Source organism: Chrysemys picta, chromosome 19, assembly GCF_011386835.1.
Source record: "Chrysemys picta bellii isolate R12L10 chromosome 19, ASM1138683v2, whole genome shotgun sequence".
NCBI classification, from domain to species: Eukaryota; Metazoa; Chordata; order Testudines; family Emydidae; genus Chrysemys; species Chrysemys picta.
In genome coordinates this window covers 8930890-8952076 of record NC_088809.1, presented here as the reverse complement: position 1 = coordinate 8952076, position 21187 = coordinate 8930890, and the positions used below count along the sequence as shown (strand labels likewise).

General features: G+C 40.0%; 1 protein-coding gene across 4 annotated transcripts in view; it reads left to right on the top strand.

The window, feature by feature from the left end:
* Nucleotides 1-17327, top strand: part of NF1 (neurofibromin 1) — a 170926-nt gene extending 153599 nt beyond the window's left edge. For 2 of the 4 annotated variants that reach the window (XM_008178856.4, XM_008178855.4), the window contains one exon: nucleotides 12913-17327. In XM_008178856.4, coding sequence (XP_008177078.1) covers nucleotides 12913-13055 — 143 coding nt within the window. In that variant the 3' untranslated portion in view covers nucleotides 13056-17327. Of the gene's footprint in view, nucleotides 1-2770; nucleotides 2842-3964; nucleotides 4021-12912 lie in introns of those variants that run through there. The other 2 variants (XM_042857833.2, XM_042857834.2) reach the window with 2 other exon arrangements.
* Nucleotides 17328-21187: the final 3860 nt, after the last annotated feature.

Genomic DNA, 21187 nt, shown 5'->3' with positions numbered 1-21187 from the left:
AAGAACTGGTGCTCCCACACCTGAAATACTGTTTCACTTCTGACCACATTACTAAAAAGCTACTGGTAAATAGAAGTTCCAAAAAGAACTACTACCAAGTGTTAGGAAAGAGTAAATGGTGGAGGAATGGAAGACTTTAATATGTAACTTTGCTATGTGACAACTAAATGGGAGGAAATAAAGCTGCAGATGTTTGCATGCAGGGGGATAAACAGCGAGCAAGGTGAGGAATTATTAAATGCAGTATATGAGGATATGAGAGAGGGGCAGTAGGATGAAATGTTCAAAGAAAACACAGGTTGAATGTAGGGGAAAATTTCTTGATACATTAGGCAGTAGTTTTGGATTACTAACTTACACATCTAGTAAACGTCTTTTCTGCCTCGGTTAGTGATACCAATATAGTGTATAATTTTGCCCTGTTGTGTTCAAATTGCTCTGACACTTTAAAAAAATCATCTTTTTGGCTCCATGCTTATTTTTCTATTCTGGATGCAAGGATTGGTAGTCTCTTGCTTGCCTTTAGGTCCAGTACTTGCCTCTGTTTTCTGTCTGGCTTCTATTGGCCCAAAACCAGGAGTCAGTTGCACTCAAGAAATCTAGCCTTCCAGTTCTCCTTTCCGCTCACAGCTGTTGTCCATGTTTCTTTGCATTATGATAAATATTAGGTTTGCAGAAGATGAGGCACTGCCCTGTAAAGTTGGTTACCAAATGAGTAACATTGAAGTGTATTTAAAATTCTACCACTTCATCACTTAGTTTTGACCTCAATGCAGTCTGTCCAGTGTCTTTGAAGAAGTGGACTCCAATTTTTTAGAACAGGTGAAACACTCTAGTTGATTTAATCATCGAAGAGAGAGTGCTAGGATTGTGTCTTGAGAAAATTGAGCCAGTTTAGGTAGAAAAATCCATTATCCTCAGGAGAAACTGGCTCATTTCCCAAGTTCTGGCTAAGCCAAGGTGATTTATTTCACTAAATAGCTTTGTCCTGAATGGGAGAAGAGTATTAGTTTTTCAGCGTTGTACCTGTCTATGTTGCTTTATCAATAGCACAGCTCAGCCCTAGGGAGGCTTTTATTGTCATTGCAGTCTTGTTGCTGTGTCCTTATTATAGATGTTCATGCTGAGGACAAATAATGAGACTTGGGCAGTGAGAAACAAGAATTGGGGTGCAGTCAGGTTTATGATCGCAAAGTGTTAAAATTATCAACACTATTTTTCAGTAATGGTTACAGTAGACATTAGTTTTAGAAATCCTTGGAAAAATCAGTTTTTTACATTGCAAGATTTTTTATGTTCCTGTCTTAATTTCTTAAATAAGAAGGTGGTTTTAGCTTTGTTTATAAACATGCAGTAATTTTTGGCAGAAGTATTATAAAGCAATGAATAGTCAAGTGTCAAGTTGGTCGACTTTGTTTAAAACAGAAAACTACATGAAGATCTTAGATGGTATCTCAATCGTGTTACTGTGAGTATTTAAAGGGACATAGTTAAGTTAAAAATCAATTTCTTTCTGAAAATTTTGAGCTGACTATAGGTACAATACAAATAGCACATAAGAGTCCTATTACAGGAAAAAGCTGAGGGAAAATGTTGTCAGTTTAATTTGTGTATTTGCCAACACTGTTTGTTTCCCTCTATGGTCAGTTAGCAAGATGGAAACCGACAGACAAATGGGAGTAGGAAAAATTAAAGGCATTTAAAAAATAAAATTCAGGACATGCTGGTCAGCATCTTAATAGAAAGACCTGTCTTGCGGATACATCTCGTCCCACAATTATGTAACATCTCTGTGACAACTCCAGCAGTTGTTTGCACGTAGTAAAGTGATGGTGGGAAAGTATTTGTGTATCCTTAGCTTCTGTACTGCACTGTGTGTTGTGGTCTTTTCAGGAAAAAAAAAAATTGCCGTGTATGCTTTTGCTCTTCATTTCATCACTTCCCATCTGTTTTGTTTCTCTCAACTAGAAACAAGGAACAAGTCAGCTCCCTGCAAACCATTAGCAAGTGTTCTGCCAACCACACTGGTCAATGGGAGACAGTTTGGGAGAAAACTAAGTTTTTAAAAACCCCATTCACTTTTTAAAAAAAGGGGGGGGGCTTTTGGCAGTGTCTGTTCAATGTGTAAATTTATTACATTATATTAATTTTTTTTGTAATAAATTAGACTATATAAAATGCAGAGCTAGAGGTTAGTCAGAGCATGCTTTGTGGTCACAAGACTGCTTCATCCAATAGCTTAGCTATCCAGAGTGGTTTAGCGCTGTAGGAGCTAAAAGATATGATATACCTGGAGTTACTGCTATTGAGAGCAGATTTTTCTCAGTGGTCTTATTGGCTTTTTATCAGTTTAAGCATTTCGATTTTTCTGCTAGTGTTGAAGAAAGCAAAAGAGAGAAGCTTCAGCCTATAAGGAATTCTATATCTGATTCTTAAATTTCTTTAAAATGTACAAAACTGATTTGTATTTCTTGGGTTTATTTTGTGTTGTGGGCTAGTATTTTAAGTGACTTACTAGACCTCCCACCTGCAAGAAAGTTATTCCGTTAAATTTATCACATAGAAAATTCATTCCTCTGAAAGCTCACTGGTAACTTTAAGCTTTTGTTTGCAGCTGTTGTTTAATACAGAGGATGATCAGGGATGGTCTTGATATTACTTAGTCCTGCCATGAGTGCAGGGGAGGGGGACTGGGTTGGATGACCTCTCAAGGTCCCTTCCAGTCCTAAGATTCTATGATGCATTTTAATTTTTTTAAACTTATTTTCAGAACTTTTCAAATATATACAGTAAATGAGAGGAATACAGAAGGACACGTCAAGTCATCTATTAAGAACATAGGTATACATTACAATTTACATATAGGCCAATACTTTCGTAATTTACCAGTGATTGAATCTTGGGTACCCAATTTCAGATATCTTGAATGGCTGGTGTTCAGAGATGCTCAAAACCTCTGAAAATCACCCCTTAAAGATATTTCAAGTTTGTCACTTACAAATTAAAGCACGCAAAAACCCTAATAACTAAGAATATCTTACCCAACTCTTAATTGAAATGTTACTTTGTCTCTTCTCTTCACCTTTTATTTCTTATTCGTGTTTTGCCTCTACCTGAATGTACTCACCCCATTCTGGCAATCGGGTGGAAGGGAGACTTAGAATTAGAGCAGTGGTTCTCCAGCTTTCTCATTCTGTGGACCAGTTTGTAAGTCGCAGCCCTTTAGGTTGTACCTCAACCCCCAAATCTTCCACTGCTTGGGCCTGAGCTGCACAGATTCGTACCGGGTTAGCTAAAGGTGTGATGTTAAACTGGTACAACTTTGTATGTAGATCAGACCTTGGTTTTCAAACTGTTCGGTCCTGTTGACCATTTAATTAACCCACCCTACCACGTCTTTATGCAACTGTGGATGTGGACTAAGTCTTGCGTTCAAATTAACTGTGCCATATTAGAGGCTCAGCTTGTTGGGGAAGTCAGGTCATTGCTATGTGTCTCTCTCACCTTCTGCTATTATCTCAGGAGAGATGAAAGGAAGCAAGGAGTGAGAGAAATGTTATCCACAGAATGAAATCAGTAACCCAAGCACACCAGGGTCGGAGATAGAGATGACAACTATGCATGGTCTCTAGAAAGAGGTGAGGTAGCCACAGAAGCGCTAGGATGCACAAGAATTTTATAGTGATCCCATTCAACTAACAGAATCAGCTGTTTTGGTGATGTCCATCTTATCACATCAAATTAATTTAGAGATGACCATTGATTATACAAACAGGTTTTTATTATTATTTTAATAATTAATTTGATTAAGATATTCGCAAATATTAACATTTTTCCATTTCCTGCCTTTGGAAACAAGAGAACTAGGCAAAATCATTGTCTGTAAATGTTTTGTGTCTTGTTCTTTTTTCTTGTCCTGGACATTATTCACTTATGTTTTTTCTTTCATTCTGTGTCCGTGAAGCTTCTCTGCCTTGCTCTAAATCAGCAGTTTTCATGCCGCTTCCTCATCCAGGTACCCTCTACTTTCATCATATTTGCACGAGATACTGCTTGATCTGCATTAGAGGTGGGCTTAAGGCATGAGAAGTAATTTACTAAGCTCTTTAAACACAGGAATGACTCCAGACACAGTACTTGTAAGTAAGCGCAAAGCTGTTGCTTTTCTTGTATTATCTTTAGCTCCTTACTTGATACTTAAAACCCAGCAGGTGGGAATGCAAGCCTTGTCCACAGAAATAAGGCAGGTTTGAGAAGAGAATTGGCACCTAGATACTCCAATGATGGGCACCCAATGAAGATAATCTACCGCAGATATTAGCAAAGAATAAGGGAGAGAGGCCGAAATGTTTCATTTGAGTTTTTATTAATAGGAAATCAGCTTAAACATCAGTTGTATACCACCAGCACTTGCACACCAAGAGGAGTTGTTTGGAACCAACTTTTCCAGATTAATTATTGAAGGCCACATGCTGCTTTTTTTGAGACAATGTCATTTTGAGGCTTCTGTTCATGTAGGAAGATACAGAAAGAGTTGCAGAGAATGTGTTGTGCTCACCCTTATAGACACCTTCCTGTTTTCCTTTATCTTGTGGTTTGCCTGAGCTCTAGGTTGTCTGCACCTGTGTGTGTGTGGAGCGGCAGGATGAAATAAGCCACAATGGACAGCAGGAGTCAGAATGTAATTGTTTTGAATTTAGAAAATAATCTTTGTGCCTGTAAAATAGTGGGCCTGATTCTCCACTGTCACTGGTGTAAATGAAAGGAGAATCTAGTGACTGACAGAATGAGAGGGTGATTCTCATCTGAATGAGACAGAAGACAGTTGGAGGCAGTTGATTAAAATGGCTTGGCAAGTTTTTATTCATTCAATAAACAGTCACTTTCTTCCTCCTTTATAATTAGGTTAAAAATTATCTGAAATTCCATTAACATTTTTTTCACTGTCACTAATTTTTGCTCTATGCTGCATTTTAACTGCTACCATTAAAATAATTTTCTATGTACAGTGTTCGTTCTATTGCTGAACATTAACACAATTGCTCTTGAATATTCCTGAACATAACACATCCAACACTTTCATTTTGCTGCAGAAATAATGAGGCATAAGCAGTGCAGGAATAATTTTCAGTCAATACACAGTTTCAGTATAAAATTGATATCTGTTACTTGGAAGCAGGTTTGGATTAAAGTGAGATTTCAGCTTCATTGCCTCAAATTAATTATTCTGTTTTAGGATGTTAGTGATGATCACTCTGGACCCAAAGTCCCTTCTGTGTGGAGTGACTTTTCACATTTGCAATGTTGTAAGTTATTTGTGTGAAGTTCAGACTAAAATAGTTAGAACTTCTGTTTGCTTTGTTCTAACATGAATTTTTTAAACACTAAGTTATTTACAATTAACTTATTGTAGCTAGTCCAATATTGAGAGAATAGGGGTTAAAGCTGTTTAGAAATGTTTATGCATTTGAACATAAATCCCATTTAGTGCTTTCATCCTGACATTCTGTACTGTAAGCTTCATTCCACCTTTACCATATAGAGGTGCACTTGTTTAACTACAGTTCTGATAAAGGTTTCCTGTCAGTGGGTAGCCAGCACAGCCATTTGACACAGGGTGAAGTTTCCTGTTAGGCCCATTTTATGACCTCTATCTTCTGTGGTGCTCGCTGTGGAAAATATATTGGTTGGTGCTTTAAAAAATGTCTGGTTTACAAATATTTCAATAACACTTCAACTGGTGTCTTTCATCACTTAAGCAGCTCTTCAAGCATGGTCCCCTTCTAATGCACATGTGCTCCACGTGCATAAGGTTGGATTCTTTCGGCCATGAGTGCTGTTAGGGTCACACCTGAACCTTTGATTCCCTGCCACATATCTCCACTGAGGGCATAAAGGGCAGAATGAGCCCAACCATCTATCAGCTCCTTCTTACCAACCATAGCTGCAAGGACAGAACCCCTGCAGTGTTCACTTCTCTGTACACTGTGCTATTTTAGTGATCGTGTGTGTGTGTGTGTGTGTGTGTGTGTGTGTATATATATATATAAATAAATAAACTATAAATAAATTCATGGAGGTGTCCGATCTCCTAGAACTGGAAGGTCATCGAGTCCAGCCCCCTGCCTTCACTAGCAGGACCAAGTACTGATTTTGCCCGATGCCTAAGAGGCCCCCACAAGGATTGAACTCACAACCCTGGATTTAGCAGGCCAATGCTCAAACCACTGAGCTATCCCTCCCCATACATATACATATACATATGTTAAAATATTAATATAGTAATTTTTACCATCTTGGCTATATATATTTAAGGAAAAAAATACTAGCATTAGAGACTTCCCCGGTACTGGAATTTAGCTTTCATGACTGAAACAAAGTCCCTGAGGCCTGGTCCCCACTTAGTCCGGACTTCGGACTAAGGTACGCAAATTCAGCTACGTTAATAATGTAGCTGAATTCGAAGTACCTTAGTCCGGACTTACCGCGGTCCAGACGCGGCAGGAAGTCTCCCCCCGTCGACGCCGCGTACTCCTCTCGGCGAGCTGGAGTACCGGAGCCGACTGTGAGCACTTCCGGGATCGATCCGGGATCGATTTATCGCGTCTTAACCAGACGCGATAAATCGATCACAGAACATCGATGGCGTGCCGCCGGACCAGCCGGTAAGTGAAGACTAGGCCTGAGGTTCCAACCATCCCTGCTTTAACATAGATATTCCACTTTGGCGCTCAAGATGCCTTTTTTTTTGTCTTGGAGAGCCATATATAGCCCTGATAGATCCTCAGTCTCACTCGTGCCGCAAGAGGATGCAGAAGATGAGAAAAGCCTTTCTTAGGGGACCTAAGTTAAAGGAGGCATAGCTCTCCTAAAACATCTTAGCCTAGGGTGGTTCACAGCCTAAATCGTGTCGTTCTGGTCTCTGAGCATATACAGCAGCAGTCTGTGCTTCGCCCGGTCCGGATATTTGTGCATGTGGTGCTGATGACTCTGGTGCCAACCCCTGCAGTACAGATACACCCAGCATAGATTTCTTTAGCTCTGAAGTTATTTTCAGTACCAGCTTATCTTGTGGTGACCGCACAGCTTGAGTCGTCATTACTATCCTCAGCTGTGAGAATGCCCTGTACAGTATCCGCTACCAGTACTATTACAGTACTAGTCTCCTCTTCAGCTCCAGTAGTGGGGGAGACTCATTCACCTTACAGCTCCAGACAGTATAGCGCCCCTCCCCCCCCCCCCCAAGTACTCTTTCCTTCTCCCCTTCTGAGCACAGTAAGGAGGTATCGCACACCCACCCACTCAACTTGGTCCCATTCATATGACTCCCACTTGCTTGAAGAGCACCATCACTGTAGGCATAGACCTTTGGGAGATCAACATTTGCAGACTTGATTAATAATTTTCCTGTCTCTTGAGTCATTTTTGGGGCCCTCTGCTAGGGAATTTCTCGGTAAATCGTGGTACCTTGTTCCAATTACGTTCACGTATCAGTTCAGCTAGTGTACAGAAAATCACTCCGATTCCAAATGGGAGCATCTCACTACCAGTACAGAGTCTTGGCCTTTAGTCTTTCAGCAGCACCAAGAGTATTGTTTGGCAGTCATAGCAGCTTACCTAAGGATCCAGGTATAGCCATACCTTGACAGTTGGCTCATTCAACGATGATCACGGTAGCAGGTGAACAATTCCATTCCCTAAACCTACAACTTTTCACCACACCACTTTGTTAGGATCAACAAAGAAAAGTCAATGCTGTTACCAACACAGAGAATAGGTTTCATTAGGACAGTGCTAGATTCCACATCATCAAGGGCTTATCTGCCGCAGGAGAGTTTCAAGACCTTAACAGATCTCATCAGTCAGCTGCAGGCTCACCCACAAACATCAGATGTCACTGCTGGCGACCAGCAAGTGGAATCTGTGGACAATCAATCAGAGATCAGTTACTAACTTCACAATAGCTGTAGTTCTTTAAGATGTGTTGGCCACATGGGTTCCATGACCTTCCCTGGATAGTGTGTTGGCAAAGGAGCTGATGGAAGGCTGAGCTTTCTCTGCCCATTAGTTCCTTGAGCGTCAGAGCATAGGTCATCTAGGGCATAGGAACAGCCTAACTGGTACTTCAGGCTAAGAATCCAATCTTGTGTGCATGGACATGTGTGCACTAGAAGGGGAATCCATGTGGACCATACATCTTGTAGAGCCACAATTAGAGTAAGATAAGTAAGTAACTGGGTTTTTTTAAATTGTATCCCGTGTCCTAAGAACTCTCATTCAAGTTGATTTAAACCCTGAGAGTTCAGATCTGAAGTTTGAAAGGAGGGCAAAGCAAGTTATTTTCATATTACACTGACAGTGTATGCTTAAATATACAAAATGACATGCTTCAACAGAGAAGCAAGAAATGGAGCATTAGAAATAATTGTTCCCATTTATAGCAGAGGTCTGTGATTGTAGGAGCTATACAATGGGAGTATAGTGCGGCAAACCACTGCAGCCATCACTCTGAATTTATCTCCCAGTGGCATTCATCTGCTGATATTTGTTTGAATTTTATACCAGCTTTTTAAAAATTGAAAAAATATCCCTTGATTCAATTGCATTTGAACTGCTTTTGTAATGTTGCTGTCTGGTTTATAGCCATTTATATGTAAGGGGCACTTTGATTTTGTAAAGTAGCAGCATCTGTTTACATCCTTCTGCTTCTCTGGCATACAGACTTGATAGTGTTAACATTATTTCAGTACACTTGTTATTATGTGACGCACCTCTAATAACAATGTATGACGTCTGTGGTTATTTCTGCCCAGTTGATAGAACAGTTTTTTGAGTCTTTTGTGGGAAAATTAGAATTTGTGAAAGGTGCTGAATTGGTCGTCCTAGGGTGAAATCCTATGGCTGTTCAACAGTGCAATATGGCCAGTGGCAATTCAAGTTACATTCCAGTTACACTACCGTGGTGCCTTATTCCTAATCTGGAGGCCCAACTTTCAGGGGTAAGGAAACACTTCCCTCACCAAGACCCATGGTCTCTGCTGACACTTCAACAAGCCCAGTGTATGTGAAGGCGATAACTGTCCGCAGGGAATTGGACTGAAGCCAGTCATTTCACATAGGCTACCAACCAGAGCACAGGAATCGAGCCAGCAACCGGTCACTGAAAAAGCTCTCTTCTATTACCAATCCCCTGAACCATCTAGTCCCCTGTGATCCTAGTGTTACTGTGCAAACCCCATTTTTATCCAAGGGAATTTTCAGTACCATTTCTACTGGATGTGTAGTAGATGTACATTTAATATTACAAATGAATATACATCAACAGGTATATCCTGTCAGCAGTGAACAAGACTATTAAAATGCAAATCTAATTACACACAGTTGAATTTTCTGGGGGTTTGCATACTGTTTATACTACCCAGTACATGACAGGGAACATGATGCAGATGAGATGTTATAAAAAGTAAGTCTACCTGTGCTTAGCAGGTATTTTTGAAATAATTCAGCCATTTTTTTAATTGACATGATTAGTACGCTAAACAAACCACATGAATCAGGCAACTCAACATTCTTCAGCATAGTTCCAATCAGAAGCATCTGAAAATTTTTAAATTTTCATTTTAAAAAGTATTTTCTGTCTGCTGCCAAGCTGTAGGCCAAATCTCAGTACAATGTGATTTTAAAGCTGCCAAGCTTTGGCTCCCTGTGAGATGTTTATAATAAAAATATCAGAAATCCCTTAACTTGGGCAATGCTATCTGACTAGCACTGTAAGAAAGACTTAATATAGGCCAGTGTTGCTCATACCCCAGGCCTACTGCTCAGACTTTGAATTTGTACATATACACACCTGTTCTTCTTTTCCAGGGAAATTTCTGGCCCATGACAGGAGGAGAGTATAATCCTTCGTTTACATATCAAATCATGACTGAATCATTTGATTAAACTTCAATTTGCATCAGTTGTGCACTGTCCTATATAGCACCCACCTATATGCCTGATGATCCCAGTCTTACTGTCCAAACCCCATTTTCTAGCTGGGGCACTAAAACTGAGCAATATTCCGTGCCACAGTTCTACAGCCGATCTCTGTAATACTCCTGGTATCAATACAATTACTTAAAACAGAGTAGGCTGAATTAGAGAAAGAAATAGTGTAATGGTGGGAGGATGGTATTGCTGAAAGTATGACAGACCTTCGACCTAAATAAGAACTGTTTTGTGTTCAAAAGGCCTTTATGTATATTCCAGTACCATGTAGAAGCCCCAGTGTGCTACCTTCACGTGGAAGGACACAGTTCCTGAAAAGCTTACAATCTAAACGGACTAGACAGAGTTAAGTATTGTCCCCATTTTACAGATGGGGAACTGAGGCACAAACAAATTGATTGACTTTCCCAGCAAAGCCAGACACTGAACCCAGATCTTCTGAGTCTTAGTCCAGTAGTTTAACCTGAAGACCATCCTTATTCCACTAAAATATCCTTTTATTCAAACCCAACAAAAAAAAAGTCCATTTCGTACTAAAGTGAAATTAGGCTTCCACTGTAACCCATCAAAATTTAGAGTCTGATTCAGGGGCAAACAGTTTTTTAGGGATTGATTCAGTTCATACACAAGAGAAATTTGAAAGAGGAAGTAACTTTAAATGATTGAAGGACAAGAGGCTGCATATGGCTTCAGCTAAGGGCAGAAGAGCATGGTACTACCATGCATAGATGTTGGTATCTCTGAATATGTACTCACTAATATAGATAAATCTGAAACAGCACTAAGGCCTCGGCTACACTTACCCGCTAGTTCGACGGCTGGAAATCGAACTTCTGGGTTCGACTTATCGCGTCTAGTCTGGACGCGATAAGTCGAACCCGGAAGTGCTCGCCGTCGACTGCGGTACTCCAGCTCGGCGAGAGGAGTACCGCGGAGTCGACGGGGGAGCCTGCCTGCCGAGTGTGGACCAAGGTAAGTTCGAACTAATTCGAACTAAGGTACTTCGAACTTCAGCTACGTTATTCACGTAGCTGAAGTTGCGTACCTTAGTTCGAATTAGGGGGATAGTGTAGACCAAGCCTTAGATATTAGCATTCCCCTCCAAAACTCATAAGATGTGAGCCTCGTATGCAGGGATTAGGATACTTGTGTGTGCACTGTTTAAATCACACTGGTCATAAAGTTTTTATTTTTTAATTGAAAATCTGTGGATACTTAAGATAACACAAGTGCAGATGTGCATTCCTACACCTGTACTCAAAGACGTCTTCCTGTTTAGAAAACAAGGATTTATTGGACTCGGTGAATGGTTTATATGCCTACATATGCCCTTTAGGGTGCGGTGAAAGCACAATAGAATAAAACATTCCAGCAAGTTTCCAGAGGCCTAATTAGCTAATTTCTTCTCTTTTAAGCTTGGAGGTAGATTTAACAAACACACACCAAATACAGGAAATAGTTTTTGGTATGAACAATAGTTTCACAAGTCACAATTTTTCTATTTGATTTTGATAATTTAGCATATGCAGCTTGTGTATATTTTTACGTATATATAGTATAGCATGACAGTTCAGTACCTGGATACAGTCTTTATACAAAAAGAACAGGAGGACTTGTGGCACCTTAGAGACTGACAAATTTATTTGAGCGTAAGCTTTCGTGGGCTAATTTGTTAGTCTCTAAGGTACCACAAGTAGTCCTGATACAGACTAACACGGCTGCTACTCTGAAACCAGTCTTTATACATCCTCTTCTCAGTTCTTAGTGAAAATATCAGATGCTGAAAAAGTTTTTTCATATTTCACACAACTGCATCAAGTCTGTCTCTAGATAGTCATCTATCTAGAGTTTGAGACATCAGTGAACAGTAAGTTATAAGTAAGTTATAAATATTTTTGAAATAAGTAATTTCCTACAGATTCCTTACCAGAATGGAAGTGTTTAAACTTTTACTGCAGAATACTCACAGCTAAGGGTGGTTATTCTGTGAGATGCTGTATTTCTGAACATTACCTGTAAAAAGTGTTAAAACACCCCTATAATCTGTCTTGGAAACTCAGAATTTCACCTCCCCTGCAGGGTTTTTTTATAAACTAACTCAGTGTTGTTCATTAGAGTTCACCCTGCAGGTCATATGGAATTTTAAGTTGCCAGAACTGTATACATGTAAATGGCCGTTAAACTTCTTTCTGTTTTTACTGCTTAATTAAGCCGTATAAAATTCTGATTCCTCTCCTCTTTCTCCCCCTTATAATATTTATATTAAGGGGCTTTTGACTGGGAGGTATGACTCAGCTCTGCAGGTGGAATACAAATGAACTCATTATATGATGGCAATACTAAAAGATGGTAATGTAAATGTTGCTCTGCTTGCTGTTAGTGTTTGACATTTTACACAGAAGACCAGAAGTGAAGGGAAGGAGGCTGTTATGAAATGGAGCTAAGATTGAAATAGTAGACTCCTCTTGACTGTCTCATATATCTAAGAAGCCTGTGGCCCTGCTAGTGTCATTTGATTGGCTCGGCATTTGCAATGTTAATTTTGCTCAGTTCAGCTTGATTAGAGTGTATGGAGAGGTGTGAGCAATTGTAGATTGGAAGGTGACCTCTGCTGGAGAGTTATGGTAAGGTTTGTGTTGAAGATGCTTTTTCTGTGGTAATTACCATTCCGTAAAGGCCTGCTGCTTCTAGCTTCACCTGCAGTAATTCTTATTTCTCTTACCTTCTTTTTCTGCAACTTTGTTATTCTAAGTATAAAGAATGTGTCTCATTTTTTTCTGTCATTAAAATTCTTAAATGCCTTCTTGGTGACCACTTTAACTGAGGACAAACCTGCCTTTAAAATATTAAATTACAAGATAAATGGAACTGAGAATCTTATCCTCAGGAACGTAATGTTGTGTCCCCTTTATTTCCCATCAGGAATTGACAAGGAGAATGTCGAACTCTCCCCCACCACAGGACACTCCAACAGCGGAAGGACACGCCATGGGTCCGCAAGTCAAGTGCAAAAGCAGCGAAGCGCTGGCAGTTTCAAACGTCACAGCTCTAAAAAGATTGTGTGAAGCTTTTTTTTTTTTTTTAAAAAACTGACTTATGTACATGGGCTTCACTAGTGCCCCTCCACCGGTTGTGATGCTGCACTTAATTCTTAACGTTCCCATCCCACCAGCCATGTTGCCAGATGATCAACTCTTAAAACATTGCCTGAATTTTAATGCCTTCTTTTCTTTTCTTCTGTTTTTTGGTTTAAGCCAGTATTTCAGAACCATTCAACGGAACCATTTGTAGATTCTGAAGAACTTCGTAGATGAATGAAGTACGGAATTCTTTAACAGTGCAGTACAGTAGCTGTCCAAATATGAAAGCCATTTCTCATAGACCGTTTTACCTTGCTTCTGTTATATGCCTTGTTTGTTTCTTCTTTAAAGGAAAGTGTTAATGTTTAATCCTATTTTGCACACTTTTCAAGTTAATGGCTTTATGAGCCGGGGAAGTACTATAATCCTTGTTAATTCAAACCCTTCAGATTTTTAGCTGTGGACTTTTTTTTACCATACTTAAAAGCAACCTTGAAATTAGCCACAGTGCAGTAAACCTAACCAGAGATGATTGATAAATTAAATCTTTAATAATTAGCAATAAATTTAAGAGGAGGAGGAGGAGGCCACTTGTCTCTTCATTTGCCAGAAAGTAGCTTCATATATTTGGAACTGTGTATGGACCAGACTGGAGAAACTGACTTTTTTTCCAAAGCAAATTTTATTTTTTGCTGAACTTTGACTGCACTAAAAGAAATGGATGTATAGAGAAAAGCAAATCATCAAGAACTGACTATTAATTATGCTCTCTTAGCAGCTGCTTGGAAAATGTATTACTTTTTTTGTTACCACATACCCTATATGTTACTTTTGCCCTTTCCACCAATTTTATGCACCTTCAAGAAATTCCTGGCAGAATAACTATTTGGGAAAGTTGTATGAAGTAACTTTGAACTCACTCAGAATTTTGTTTAGCAAAGCTGCTTGTGTGCTGCCCAAGCAGTGATACAAAATCATTCATGTTCACGTCAATGCAAAATGGTACATGAATTTAAAAATAACTGACATTTTTGTCAAAGACAGGTTTCGTATGAATGTTTGCAATGCAATTTTTGCTATCAGCGTAGACATTTCTCTCAAATTTGTCTAGCAGAATTTTCCATTTTTTTTTAAACTTGCAAAAATTGTGTTTGGGGTTTATAAGAAGTAAACTGAAATTGCTTTCTATCACTGTGAAAGACTCATCAACTTACAGTAGTATATTAACAATGGATGACTGTGATAATATGCTGCTATGTTGAATGATATGTAATGAGGTAGCACTACGTGCTGCAAATACTATATGGACTAAAAATGTGCGTAACATTTTGATTTCAGAGGTAAATATAAATTCTGACAATAGAGGGCATGTCATCTGGGTGCTCATTTTAGGGCTAAATATATCTACTGTTAATGCCAGGTGGTTCCTGTTGTATGTTAGGATTTAGCAATTTATGAATGGCTTGAAAGAAAAAAAGTATATAGTATTTAAAAAAACAAACAAAAATGCCCCTCCCATAGTGCGATTTCAGTAGTGGCTTTCAGTAAATCAAACTCCACAGCTAAATTAATAGAGAATGGTACAACTAAGTGTTCAAATTTTATTGATATAACACATTATTCACATTTATTCACACAGTAACAGTGTAACATGTTTATGTAAATAAAAATTTGCCTTTATTGTATTGATTCAGAAAATAACAATTTAATTTTTTTAATTTGTTTACAGTCCTGGAAAAACTATGAACACAAACTTAATATGCAAATAGTTTGCCAAAATAAGAGGAAAACTTAGAATTAGTAGTTATCTTGAAATAGATATGTTGGAAAATATTGAAGACTTGTGCAATTAACCAAACTTTTTTTATTCTTGATCATGTAGGAGCTGCAGTAGAAACTTAATTATTAAAATTCTACAAAAGCTATGTATGAAATGGGTTCTGAGGATAGAACTGAATTTAGGAATAGAGCAATGACCAATGCCAGGTACTAAGCTGCTATGCATTCATAACCTTGGATATCACAGATAAAATCTCTTCCATCTAGTACATCCAATTGTGTAGTAGTCAGTTTCAAAATCTGTCAGTTTAAAACCTTGATCATATTGAATCAAGCTAATTCCAGCCCTGTCAGTTTTCTCAGTGTTCAGTTTTGTTAAAGATAATGAATCCTAAACAAAACTCACTAATACATTTTTTCTCACCATAAGGCGGGGAAATTTTTTTAGGGTAATGTGCTGTTAGAAAATAGAAGCTTTTAGCTCTTTCAGTTTCCCTGGTGAGCTAATTTTCAAAAATATTGCATTTTTCATTTTTATTACCAAATCAGTTTGGGTTGGGTTGAGTGTATTTAAAACTACCTTTTCCAGAGTTCTGAGATTGCCTGAAGAAATTGGAATTTATAAAAACTATGTGCATTTGAAATGTGTATGTTGTGAAATCAGAATACAGTGATCAAAATTATCCTTAGTGTGAGAACCGCAGGAGTCACTCAGTACCCGCTTGACCCAAACTGATTCCATGTAAAATAGGCAATAAAAAGTAACTCACCTTAGTAAAATGTCCTTGGGTGGGAGGGATTGTCTTAACATTTCTACCATTAAGTTGGGTCAGAAGATCTGAACCGTCTAGAGCAGGGGTGCCAAACTCATTTGGAGGAGAAGGCTGTATTCTATGGTTTATTCTAGTCTGTGGGCCAGCGTATAAATTCAGGACCATATATATACTCCCCACATTGTACAGTGGAACAGCCACCAATGTTGGTCGGAGGGTTGCAAAGAGATCAAGGGAAGAACGTGGTCTTTATATAGTGACTAACCATCTAGTGATCAGTTTTGTTCAGTGCCTTATCGTCACATTCTTCACTCAGAAAATCTGCTCCCCAGTAGACCCACAGCTATTTTTGTCTTTTTCTTTCTCATCTTCTTTCTTAATTCCTTATTCTCCTTTCTTGGTTTTTTTCCTCCTTTCCTTGTCTGAGTCTTCTGCCCTTTTCTCTGCCTTTCTTTCCCTGCGGCAACTGCCACTTCCCAATACAGTGTGCTTCACTCCCTCCCCCCGGCACCTATTCCTTTTACTAAAATGGTCAGTGATTAAATAGTTAATATTGAGCCTGAAGTATCACCACTGGGCTTTTGGTACTCCAGTCCGATTAACAGGGAACAGAGGAGTTCACACCTCTGAGTCATTGTTTCAGACAGCTGCAAACTCAGCAGCCATCACTGCATTGGTTACACTCTGTTCACATTTTAAGGTGATCTCTGCAGCCCTGGGCCCTAGATACTTTGATTTACAGGAAAGCTTAGATTTTGGAGACTCTGATTTTGACGTGCGGACCACATAAATACATCACGGGGACCGTATGTTTGACACCCCTGTTTTAGAGCATGTTTATCCATTATGCATTAACCACATTAAGTACTGTAAAGAAGATTGACATTTTATTGTTTGTGTTTGTATTTTCCCTGACTTAAAGTTAACTCGGTAGTATTTTAATAGTGCATAACCTACCTGTTAATTATACCAATGCTTCTGCTTTAATGTGCATGCAATTTATTTTCCATGAAAGGAAACATTTCAAATAAGTATTGTGGACTGAGCATTTGGGAAAGTGCCAGTGCTCTATTCCTAATTGGTTTGTAGCTTTTAGGGCTTTTTCTGTTTCATCCTAAGGTTAATATTTTTCAGATGTAATGAAGCACGTTTTAATGTTATGCAACAGACTTACCACAGAGAGTCACTTTTAGTGTTGGCCACACAATTTTTTTTAATGCAGTATATTCACCTGTAAATAGATTTTGTGTAAAATTTGACAAAGTATATTTACTACACTGTAAATACATGTGACAATATATTGTATTATTTTGCTTTTTTGTAAAGCAGTTAGTTGCTGTATATGTATAACATACAAATTTGATTATTCTAGTGTTAGTAATTGTTAACTACGACTTCTCCTTCCTGCTGGTGCGTTATGTCATTTAAAGAAGAAAAAATGCTGTGTACTATAAACTTACACTGTGTATGATAACTTACTGTTTCCATTTGGGCCTCAACTTTTAAAATGTTTCCTTGATTTACAATCCTGTTAATATTGTAAGCAAGTGTGCGGCAGCCGGTGAGAATCCTGCTGACTCGAACACAGTTGGTAACTTGTAGGTAAAACTGTAGAAATCATGGTTTCAAATAATTGTTGTTCACCCTATTTTCCCCTCATGTATGTACTTCCCTTTTTTTGAAGTAAAATGTAAATTCAACCTGCTTTGAGTTGTTTGGGGGTCATTGGCTGCTAGGTTTCAAGGCTGGCCTTTTAATTCTCTTATCCTTTGCTTGTCACTTGGGGTACAGGGATTTGTTTTATTCTTTTGGAAACTAGGAGTGGGTCTGAACCAAGAACCTAATCCAAAACTCATCAAGGTCAGGAGGATTCTTCTACTAACTTCAATGGGAAAGTCCACATTCGTGTTTAAAGCTGGTGGTGTGGATTTGTGCCTGTGAATATCGCTGAATGCTTTTTCTCCATAATTGTTTATTTCTAGATCATGGTTAAACTAATTGGCCCAAATTCTGCCCTCAGTTAAGCATGGGCAACTCCCATTGACTTAAAAGATTGCTAATATCTTGTAGCAGAATAATTTCATGTCACCTCACATCAGTCAAAATCAGTTTATCATAATTTAAATAGCTCAGTATTTCAAACCCATTTATTTTTAAATGTAAATTTAGTTTTTTAATAACTAAAGGTGGATGCTTAGTCTTTCTAAAAAATCTTTCAGTATAATCTGTCTATTCAAGCTTATTTTAGAAGCCTGGAATTTTAGCTATGAATTAAGTATCAATTAAAGGCAACTTTTATGGCAGCAGATTAATTATAATCAAGTCTATTTTCTTCCATGTGAAAATATTACTTTCCTGTTTAAAATGTATAAATGCTTATATTCGGCCTTCTTTCTGAATTGGTAAAAGATGTCAGAGAACATATTCACATGCTTGATGGTTGCTGCAAACTAAACATTGCATCATTTGACCCAAGATCAGTGAAGAATGTATTTATACACTCCACCACACGTACATATGTGTGCACGCATAATATCTATATATCTACTGACTTTTGTAACACAGAATGCTGCCCTCGCCCACATTTGGGACTGCGTGAAAGTAAGCGTAGCAGTTTCTGAAGCTTTTTTTTGTACAGGGTTGGGTTTCCCTAATTTGCTATCCAAAATAAGAAAGAGCAGTAATGCCATATTTTCCAGTCCCTTTTTAAACTAACAGCCTTATTAGTCTGGTTCATTATAGACGTGTGCACTTGCTGTATTCTCCCTCTCCCACCATGTCACAGTGCAGGGCATCGCAGGCTAGCTGTGGCTAGTGATGGTGAAAATTGTGCCTTCAGGGGCCAAAAGATAGGAGCAAGTTCTTCAAGTGGTGTCTCTGTGGGTGCTCCACTTTAGGTGTCGCTGCGCCCCTGCGCTCGTAGCCGGAGATGTAAGGTAGCAGTGCCCCGGTTGGGCCGCACATGCGCAGTCCCCGTCTCATGCCACTTCAGGCGGTTAGCTAGCGCAGTGCGACCAACACCTCATGCGCCCTCCCTTCCCTCCCCCCCGGTTCCTTCTCTACCACCGTTGGCTTGACTCGGCGCACTCAGCAGTGCCTCACAGCTAGAACTAATCTTTTTCCTGTCCCTTTAGCAGTAGTTCTTAGTTAGAATACAATAGACTATTTTCCTTTCCTACCTTATCCCCATCTTTAAAAAAAAAATCCTCATAGGACCGTACGTTTTTCAGTTTTTCCTGATTGCAGCAGCACTATACGCTTCTCATGGAGAAATCTCTTCGCTCAGCATCTGAGCCTGAGGTAAGAACCCCTCCCAGCCAGAAATCACCAACTGCCACCTTGGACAAAGGCTTCTCTATCAGGGGAAAAGATCCTGAACAGCCTGCCAAGGAGGCAGCAAAGAAACGGGGCACCACGTCCCCTGCTTCGGAGTTGACCAAGAAAAAGCGCTCCAATAGCGGACTAATTTTGCCTACTGCTGGTACTATGCACGCCAGCCACACACCTGTGCCAATCAGCTCACTCCAGCACAGTGTACCGAGCTCCACCATCCCACCGGCACCGAGACCGGGCACGTCGCAGCAGTTCCTGTGTCACACAGACTTATCTGTCTCATCGGTACCGCAGTCTCCTCTCCTTGGCACTGACAGTACCACAATACTTAGCCAACCCAGCTCCCTACAGCTTTCAACAAGTTCTCTCCTGTGGCTACACCCACTACACAGGCCCCACCAAGCATGGGCTTCCCTGTAAACTTTACAAATCAACCCTGGTACGGCCAACCCTGGATGTCCACCATGCCCTTCCAAATGCAATGGCCATTCTGGCAGCTGTGGGCTCCATACCCACAACAGCAACAGGGAGTAACCACCACTCTGCCCGCAACTGGGGCACCTCAGCCACCTATATGGCCATCAAAGGCACCTTCTGTTCTCTCAGAACATAGAGCTGAAGAACCGGAGCAATTCTCAGACCCAGATGAACCACCTGACATTCAATTGTCCTCTTCCTCAGTAGATGACACGATTATGCCTCCACCTCCCACCACTGCAGACAATGTCAAGCATTTTCAGGAACTTTACAAGAGAGTGGCCACTTCCCTAAACATCTCTCTGGAAGAGGTCCAGGAATCTCACCACAAGCTAGTGACCATACTATACACGTCCACTTCATCTAAAATCGCCCTTCCCATGAATGATGTGATTATGGACCCTGTGAAGTTGCTTTGGCAAACCCCAGCATCGATTCCACTTACCTGTAAAAGGTCTGATAAGAAGTATTATGTGCCAGCCACGGACACTGAATTCCTTTTCTCACATCCAACGCCGAACTCACTCGTCGTTGATGTGGTGAATGAACGGGGTAAACAACAATACTATAGAAACAACCCATATGATAGACTGGCAACGGCTTGACCTATTCAGCTGTAAAGCATACTGTGCTGTGACATTACAACTGAGAACTGCCAACTATGAAGCCCTACTGGCAAAATGCGTAATTATTGTGATCATAAGTCTCGAAATTTATAAACTTTATTCCAGATGACAAAAATGATCAATACAAAGCATTCATCACAGAACGCCAACTTATCCCCAAACAGCGCTCCACACTGCCCTTGACTCTGCTGATTCCATAGCAACAGCAATTATTATGAGGAGAGCCTCCTGGCTTCATATATCCGGTTTCCCAAAGCCAGTGCAGTCCACCGTAGAAGACTTACCCTTCGAAGGTGCCAATCTCTTTGCAGACAAGGCAGACGAGTCATTGCATACCCTGAAAGACTCGAGGGCCACCTTGCAGTCTCTGGGCATCCACACACCTAGGAACAAGAGCCGGCAGACCACTTACCAAACACCTCAATGGTTCCGACCCCCTCCATATACTCAACGGAATAGGTATTACAGCCAACGGGGTGGAAACAGATAACTACGAGGAGAAGACAATCCGCTCCCTTGACTACTACCTCTCAGCCGTCAACCTCTAGACAACAGATTTGAAGCCTTGGTCGAGGGCTCGAGAATCCCATTTCTCTCACTGCTGGCACCATCTGTCAATGGCAAAATTTTTGGAGATTGCATACTTCTCCATTCAACCCCTTCTGGCAGTCCATCACCACAGACAGATGGGTATTAGAAATCATCAAAACCGGTTACTTCATTCCCCTACCCATCCACCCCTTCCCCATCCCTCTTCAGGGACCCCTCTCATGACCATCTACTGCGGGAAGAAGAGGTGAACCATCTCCTATCCCTGGGAGCAGCAGAACCTGTACCGACCCGAGTACAGAGCGAAGGGCTTCTATTCCCACTATTCTCTCACACAGAAAAAAACAGGACGTTGGAGACCTATTCTTGATCTACAGCAACTCAACAAGTTTGTAAAAACACAAAGATTCAAAATGGTCACACTAGGCACCATAATCCCAGGATTAGGGAGGGGGACTAGTTCTCAGACCTCGACCTACAGGACGCATATTTTCATATGTGTCCATCACTCCCATCGGAAATTCTTGCGCTTCATAAGAGCACAGGACCACTTTCAGTACATAGTTCTACCCTTCGGCCT